This window comes from Chiroxiphia lanceolata, chromosome 3 (assembly GCF_009829145.1).
Source record: "Chiroxiphia lanceolata isolate bChiLan1 chromosome 3, bChiLan1.pri, whole genome shotgun sequence".
Classification (NCBI taxonomy): Eukaryota; Metazoa; Chordata; class Aves; order Passeriformes; family Pipridae; genus Chiroxiphia; species Chiroxiphia lanceolata.
The window spans coordinates 24,242,538-24,251,159 of record NC_045639.1 but is presented as its reverse complement, the minus strand read 5'-3'; the positions used below and the strand labels follow the sequence as shown (position 1 = coordinate 24,251,159).

The 8,622-nt window shown below is 42.4% G+C and overlaps 1 protein-coding gene across 1 annotated transcript in view; it reads right to left on the bottom strand.

Moving 5' to 3' along the window:
* Nucleotides 1-566: 566 nt before the first annotated feature.
* Nucleotides 567-8,622, bottom strand: part of PKDCC (protein kinase domain containing, cytoplasmic) — a 36,219-nt gene continuing 28,163 nt past the window's right edge. The window contains exons 6-7 of the mRNA XM_032684158.1: nt 3,740-3,913; nt 567-1,827 (exon numbers count right to left, since the gene is read on the bottom strand). Coding sequence (XP_032540049.1) covers nt 1,742-1,827; nt 3,740-3,913 — 260 coding nt within the window. The 3' untranslated portion in view covers nt 567-1,741. The remainder of the gene's footprint in view (nt 1,828-3,739; nt 3,914-8,622) is intronic.

Below are 8,622 nucleotides of genomic sequence, written 5' to 3'. Positions count from 1 at the left end.
GAGCTATTACGGCTGGGAGTTTGATAATTTGTGAGTTACAGCCACTATAGCATGTCATTTCAGCCAATTGCCAGAAGCCATTAGGGCATCAGTGACCTCAGAGAAACCATGGTGAGACAAGACTTGCTGCTGGTGGTGTCACTGTCGGACTATCTCTCCCGTATGGTCACACTGCTGCCCTGGCTCTGCTACTCTCCTTCCCTGACCCTCCTGGCTAAAGAAAATACACCATTTAGCCCAACGAGCAATTCCATCACATTCTGCTCTCATCATTGCCCCTTCCAAATGCTAAAAGACTGGTCCCAGCATAGCACAAAGCACAGAGTAGGAAAGGCTGCTCAAACATTGTCTTCTAACCATGACTCACTTTGTGACAGCCAACCACACAGACAAAGCCACCAAGTACCCTAAAAACAGATTCTTTACTGGGAGTCACCAGAAGAAGCTTTCTGGAAAAACAGTCCTTTCTGGAAAGAAATATCCCAGGTTTAAATTTACATACAATACGTTATGTCCAAGTCCTCAGTGGATTTAGCCATCTATTTGAAACGCACACAAAAAAAAGCAAGAATAAAAGAAATTTTATTTATCTTTTACTTTTATTTTTTTACAAAAATAAACAATTTGAAAAACAAAAGCACATTTTTTCCTGACTGTACAAACTACAAAACAGTATGACATTGGTCACTTTAGCATTTACTTTATTGCTTTCACTGAAAGCAAATTCTCTAGACACACCATGCCTGTAAGACGCATTTTATATAGAATTAAGGCTAGCATTCATTTGACATCATTAAGGTCATTTACTTCATTCACTCTAAGAATTAGCAAGCGATGCCTTAGAAAACCAAGGATCTGATGATAAAAAGTACAAATAACTGCAAGATAGTAATTAAATTAGTACTGTTCCACCAGCTGGACTGCTTCAGCAGTCTGTCAAAGACGTGGCTTCCTGAACAATTCAAACTTGATTCAACAAAAGCTTAAGCACAGGCTTAATTGTAAGCATATGCTTAGGCCTATCCAGCAAAGCACTTGGGTAAGTCCCTACCCTTTCAGTGGGACTTTTCATATGCTTATGTGATTTGCTGGATCTACAAAATGGCTCTTTCAAATTAAAAATGAAACTTTATGATAACATTGGAAGCAAAAATGAAAATTAGTTACAGTCTTGCAAATCTAAACATAACCAATTCCTTCCGTTTGACAAATATGCTGGCATCGCATATTCGATAGCTTTAACACAAATGCTGATTGTCCTCAGTAACCTTTGCTATCCAGCATACAAACTGATACGCTCCAGTTACTCTGTTGTGATTGTATGTACCCAAATAAATGTCAGCATGGAGGATACAGACTTCCCATAGAAATTATCAAGTTTCATCCCTGTACACACATGTATAGGTCAGAAATGTCATGGTAACTTTGTTTAGAAAAGCTAGAGTTGCCAGGTGATTTGTAACCAAACTTATACTCTTAACAGTGTATCATATCTTGTATTTTGCTTTGCTTTTTCTTTTTCTTTTTTTTTTTTAATCACATTTTCAAAATGTTGTTTTATTGCACATTCATCCTGGTCATGCAGGTTTTTTCTTTAAAGTTTCCTTTAGCACTCTATAGATTAGAATGAGTAATAGTGCAATTATTTCAACAGCCACAGCCATCTTCTACCTAACAGCTGCCTATATTTATACACAAACAGCTCTTATCACTCACGTGTCAGACTGAGCCACTTTAGGTGTCAGTCTGTCACCTTCACATATGTTATTTTGTCAGGATCAGGCACAATATGATTTGAGGCCATCTTGAAGAAGACAAGCTGCCGACCTGCATTGAATAGGAAAGAGGGGAAAAGGAAAAAATATTTACAAGTGAGCAAAAGGTTGCCTATGTCAAAATATTGACATTGCAAATTCCAGTTAAACCTATGCACTCTTCAGGCAACGCGAGACTGAAGTCCTGCTTAACTTCAGCTGGTATAAATCTGAAATGCTTTTTTCTAAAATGATACCAAATTTCACCTGGTTTCAGTATGTTTACTCTTACCTAATTACGGTCAAGATATAGCTATGCACTGCTAACACAGTAAATGAAGGAAAGGTCTAAAGATATTAATACAAATTTCACATAATTTTTAAAAAAGTATTTTAAGACTCTCCCACTGATGCAGACAGGCTTGAGTTAAGGGCTTACATGAAGGCCATTGATTTGATTGTACAGGAGCAGAATCATATCTGCACACCTGAATCTTTCCAAAACTCATCAGTGCAATGTACATTAAACATGACTTTCTCCAAAATAGGTCTTGCTGATCACTTTGTAGCTCTGGGCTTTACACAAGCTGGAACAAGCTTTCTACTCCTCACACAAAAAGTAGCAGCTAGTGAGAACAGCATGGGTAGTGTAAGGCACCTGCCACACATATATCCTAGGCCAGTGGGAGCTGAGTTTTGGTATTTGTGGGAGCCACAGCATAGTTGTTCTGTCTCGTCACACTTACTGACCTGGCACTTTATTCACATCACTGCCTCCCAGTGAGCTCCTCCTGCCCCACAGACCTGCATCATCATTGCCTTTCCTTTCAGCAAAGACCACAGAGGTACTTTCCACATCTGCGTCCACAACCAGCCATCGTAGGAGAAAAACTCTCCCTAACTTCAGTGCAGGGGGGAAGAGTATGAAAGAACGTGGATTTGGTCCTCTGTACCTCACAGAAACGTCTTTTTTCTTTACTCTTGTGGAGTGCAGTTTGCTCAGGGCTAGTTTGCAGCAGAGCTGGCTGGGCCCAGCTGCGGGGGCAAGGAGCTGTCCTGGGCACACAGGGAAGGGTTGTGGGGTTGGGAGACGGCTGCAGCATTCAGCTCTTTAAAACCCTCATCCATTCTGGAGCTGCAGCTGGTGGAAATTTTTAGCAGCAATTTGTAACATTTTTGTTTCTCAGCTCTGGAGCTGCTTGAAATAGGCACAAGTCTGGTGCAGAAGCAGTGAGCTGGGACCAATTCTACGCTTGATGTCAACTGGTACCGCCTGCCTGCCTTCAGGGGAACCACACTGGGACTGCCAGGCCCACAGACCTTTTGGAAAATGTATTTCTCTTTTCAACAAGTGTATTCTGTTAGACAAGAAAATGGTAGCAAATAGGATTTTCCCCTGGAAGGTCTACTTCTACCTCTATTTCTACTTCCTCCTCTACCAGGGTTTAAACACTCTCTTCTCATTGTCCTTTAGCCAAAGCTCTATTCGTAGAAGCACAGTGTTCCCACTAGCGTAGGGCATCTCTGACATCAGCTGGGAAGTCGCAGTTAGATACACACAACCTGTTTAGTTCTGTGTCGCACTGCAACAACCATATGGATTGGAAAGATTTATTAAATTGCAGATGTTGGACCATGTCCTGCACATTTAACTGTGGAAACAGGTCACAGGTTTCGTTTCTGCTGCTGTGTTTTAAAATAAAATTGCAGATCCTGTGGTTTGGTAACTTATGGTCCATGTGCTGCAGCCCAGTAGAGCCAGCTCCTATGAGTCTGTCTGTAGGTTTCTGCTCCCCTGACAGCTGGCAAAGAGAAACCTCACCAAAAATGAAACTGCCTCAGCTGAAGCTCCAGAAACTACCTTACCTCTAGATGCTTGTGGCTCCCACAGTCCAGCACAACACACTCTTCAATCTATATTAAAACACTTAGCCAGAATAGGTGACTTGGATGCTGCTTTCTGCTCCACAGCATCCATGACCTACCTGTCCAAGTTGTCTGGTTAGTTAGGACAAAAGCTTTGCACTGGGAGTAGCTGTCACAGATCTCAATGGCTTCATTGACGTCAAACACGGAGAGGAGGCAGCCCTTATGATGGTAAGATGGCCAGCATCTATAGTTCTCATCAGGAATAAAAGCTTCAGGTACCCGTCTGTACTCTGCAAACAACCAGAGCAAAGCAATCGTTTTGAAAACTCCAGTGAACTGCATGTTTTTAACAGACAAGGTTTATTATAACAGCTTAGGAGCAGGATATATGATGGAAAAGCTGACGGGTTATAGTGTACCAGCCCTGGTTTACTCCCAAATGTGTTTATAGCTCTGCACCTTACTTTCCTTTTCCTTTCCTCCTTTCTTCTTCTCACCTTTTTCTCCAGAAAGTGTCTGTAAATAAACAGTCTGTGCACAAAACCCTCCCCACTGCATAGGCGAGGCTTTGGTTTTATTAGGAGTTTTACAGGAAGAATGTCCCATTGAATAAACAGCATCCACTTGAATGAACTGACTCACTGTCCTACTTCTCAACAGTGAGCAGGATTGTCGGGGTGAGACCTGACCAGGCGTTCACAGCCCTCCCTCTCCCTCAGAAGGGCATGCTATTTTTCTCCGGCTCCTTTAGAGAAGGAAGAAAAGACAGGCTTTTAATTAAGCAAACTTTTTTTTGCTTGCTCAGATTAGGACAAAAGAGGAGTCACTTGATGGACCTCTGAAGAGAAGGGGTAAAAAAAGTAGCGGGAGCATGTCAGCGTGGTCCTCGCCCAGTGCCTCTGCGCTGCCCCGCCGACTGCTCCTCTCCCTTGGCTGCCGTTCAGTCTCACTTGCCTTTATGAGCTGCCTCTTGTTCTCTGTTCACGGCTCCTCTCACTTTCCCAGCTGCTGACGGGGGTTTCTCTAATGAATGCATCAGCAAATTCAACTAATCATTATAAACATTTCTATTTAGCATCCAGATGCACAAATTAATGGTTCCCCCCTGTCTCTCCCCTCCATGTCCTATTCAAAAAACTAAATACATTTTATATTTCTTCTAATTTTATCTATTATGAAAACCAGAGCCGCCTACTCTGACTCACAGCCTATTCTTAAGTCACTTTGGTTCAGGCATTTTCAGCCTGGCTTTGCTGATTCAGCTTGCTAATATTTCATACAGCACATTGTACAAACACCACCAAATCAAAAGTGAGTGTGTCTACTACTCTAAACTGTCAGTATTTCAACTGGGAAAAGAAGTGCACTTCCGCAAGTGCTCATTCACACCACACAGTCTGGAACAGTGGGAAATAAATGTAGTAAATGCATTCTATTTTAAGCCTCGGCTCATTAAAAGTATCATAAGAAACATTCCTAACCAAGAAGCAAAATCAGAGCTGATCATGTCCCAGTTAAATAAAAAGCAAAAGAATTTTCATAATTCAAACATAGATTCATGCACAAGAAGAAAAAAAAATCAAAATGTAGTTCCAGACTACAAATGGTCATTTCTCTATCAAAATATATATGCATTTCTTCTGAATACAAATCAGAGCATAAATCAAACTGACACTGTCTGGATGGGTAAAGTCCCTTTTTTTCCCAATGTCTGTATCAACTGCAATGTAACAACAATTAAATGTAACAGAATAATATTTTCTTATCTCCATACAGCAACTGCTGAGTATTGATTTGTACCTAACAGCCAAGGTCAGTAAAAGGATGTGCAGAAATTAAAAGCAAAAAAATCAATTCACTGCAGTTAGCACCATATGTAAGCATTTGTATCAGCATACATGCTATGTTGACTAGATATAAAATATGATTATTCACAAATCCTCTTTGCACACAATGGAAGCGAAACTCAACACTGCATTGTGCCAAGTCCCACAGCACTGTGGACCTTCACAGAAGGATGGTCCTTGCTGTGGCAGCAAAAGATGAAGCAGCTGCCTGATTCTCTGTGTCAGCAAGGAGCGTGCCTGGCCCTTCCCCATGGCACTTTTGGAGTCCGACAGGCTCCGCTCTGGGGCTGGGAGGGAGCTGCAGCATCCCTCGGCACATCATCATGGCACTACACAGAGCTGCCTCATATCACATCGTGTATTTTTCTCCATGCAAGCGAGAAGCCCGTCTGGAAGATCCCTATTTTGAATTATTATCCAATCTTAAACTCTTCTGAGCACAAATATGCTTCTCAATACACCAACAGCACTTTCCTTCTTCTCACCACAGCTCCTGACACAGCTGTCAAGGGTTAGGCTCTTGGCTGATGCAAACAGACTTCAAAAGAACAGTAATGATTTACGTGACCTGAGGCTCTGTCAGAGGTAGGAGATAAAGTTCTCCCCTTCCATTGACTTTTTCAAGGTGACCAAGCCTAGTAAATCATTCGGGCAGCTTGAACACATTAATCAAGAGAGTTGGGCCAACAATAACTGCAATAGTGATGGCAAGGTCCTGGTTTGAGGGTGCAAGAGAGGATGCAAACAGCCATGCCAGTACTCAGGGTGGTCTCACCATGCAGCAGAGTCCTGTGGCTGCCCCTACTCTCCTTGCTGCTCCCTGCAAGCTCCTATACGAGGGAAAGCCACAACCATCTCCAACGACTCATGGGAACAGGGCAGGATAACAGGTACACAGCAGCATGACCCACATGCGAAGAGCATTTTCCTTTGGCTGTGAGATCATCAAGCACCAGACAGGTGAAAATACAGCCACTGGAGTCTAAGTGAAAGCTCAGTCATACAGGCTCTGAAAACGCAGCCTCTGGCAGGCCCTCAAACTGGCACGGACTGCTGAATGCCTGCAGCCTGAGGATCTGAGTCTCCTACCTATGCTGCCTGGAGGGGAGGGGAGTGGGATGCAGTGAGGGGGAAAGGCAGGAAGACAGCCTCTCTCCTCACTTGCACGGCAGACAGCAGGAATGGCTGTCTAGGAGTGCCTTTCCTCAGGAGCATCTCGATGGAAAGGCAGCCAGAAGAAGCAGATAGTGGGATACACGATGGCCGTGCACCCTGGTTCATGTTCCCAAACCAGCCAGGCACTCCCACTGCCCTGGAAAGCCAACACGGGATCTCCTCTTAATCTATTACAGTGAGAACTGCTCAGAAACTAATTGCAACACCAGCCAAGGGCCGGTCTGAGAAAACTGTATTTGTGTTCAAAACTCTCTCTGTCTCAAGCACAGCAAGGTAGCTGCCTTGCCCATTTGCACAGTGAATCACTGAAATCTCTTCCTTGCACAGTGACTATTTAGGGAGCTGACCCTTTAGCTCTCACATGTACTAGTTGAGAAGAATGGTGCTCCTCTCACATGAACTAGAAGGACCCTCCCAAAGGATGCTCCTCCCTTGAGATGTGCCCCAGCAATGACATTAGCTTCAGCCCTCTGGAGAGTTAGGCTTCCCCTCCACTCTAAATTATCATCTTGGTCGATACAGTGCAGTTACTCACTCAATTAAGCAATATTCCAATGATTTAAAGACAGTTCCAGCTCAGGTTTTTGTCCTGCCAAGACCTGAAACTTGCTTAAATGGAGTCCTTGGAATTTGAAGGCTCACGGCAGTAAATCACATCATAAAAAGGTCAAAGTTCTGGTCGATTTCCAGACTAATGGTGTTTAAAACCAATAAATGCTTGCCTAATACTATAAATGCAGCCATAAATTTACACTTTTGCGTAAATACACGTAGCTTGACACAGAGTACATAAAGTCTATCGAGGTAATGGCAAGGAACAGATGAGAGAAATGCAAGGAGTTCCTACTCATATCACAAAAGAAAAAGAATCCTTTCCTGCATCTACTAATTTTGTGAGGATTGAAGCAAAGAAATGCAGTGCAGTAAGCTTGATTTCGATGTCTCTTATAATGGATTTATTCCAGCTTAACATATGGGAGCTAATACAGAAGCTCGCAGTTACACAAATAAATCCTACTGCGAAACATTTTTCTGACGTGTAAACATTTTTAAACTTCAAAATATCTTCCTGTGCTGAATATGGCCAATCCTCAGAAGTTTGGGGTTGTGATATTTTCAGTAGTTTTAAAATGTTTTTAAGAGCCTGTGTTCTGATCAATCAAAACACTTCGCTTTGATCAGGCCAAAATCTTGCCAGAAGTTTCTTAGCATGCTAGCCAGCCCCTAGGATGGCCACAGCGATACTCAAACCAAGCTCACTTACTTCGTGTGACAAGTAAGAGAGGCATCTTTAAAAGCAATTTGCAGCATCCTTGACCAGTGCAACAGCTATTAAAAAAAGCCAATGCTTTAAATTCTCATTCTAAACCTTTTTCCATGAAAAATCACCTGCATTGTTCCAAAGCCAACTACAATCTATAAACATACTCATTTTGACTGTACTAGACTGAATTATATAAAGAACTCCACAAGTATATAATAAACTATGTGAAACCGCCTGTGGTTTCCCCCTGTTAGCCTGTCTGAATCACCCTAAATCTGACTTTAATCAGTCCTAATGACCGTTTATTTCAGCCACAGCAGCCAGATTGCATTTTTACTACCAACTACAGCTACTTGTTGGAGATTTGCCCAGTTTTCTTTTCTAGTTATCACCTGCCAATACACCGTGGGTCAATGACACAAACGTAGCAATGTTCATCCTTGAGAGAGAAATCATGTTGCTCCTTTTTCTCCCTCCTTTTTTCCTCTGCTCTCAAGAGGAACACTGGCAGTCGACTCTGGAATTGCTTTTAATTGCTTTGCTTACAAGTAAGCAGAAAGAGCCTGATCTTGCCAATATCAGCAAAAAGTGGTACTGAGCAGTGTTTTGCTCTACAAACAGTCCCCTCTGATTCCCAGGGAGCTTATGGAGAACAGAATTACATCCTAAACAGACAATAATACACTTATGTTTTTAGTACGCTTCATTTTAT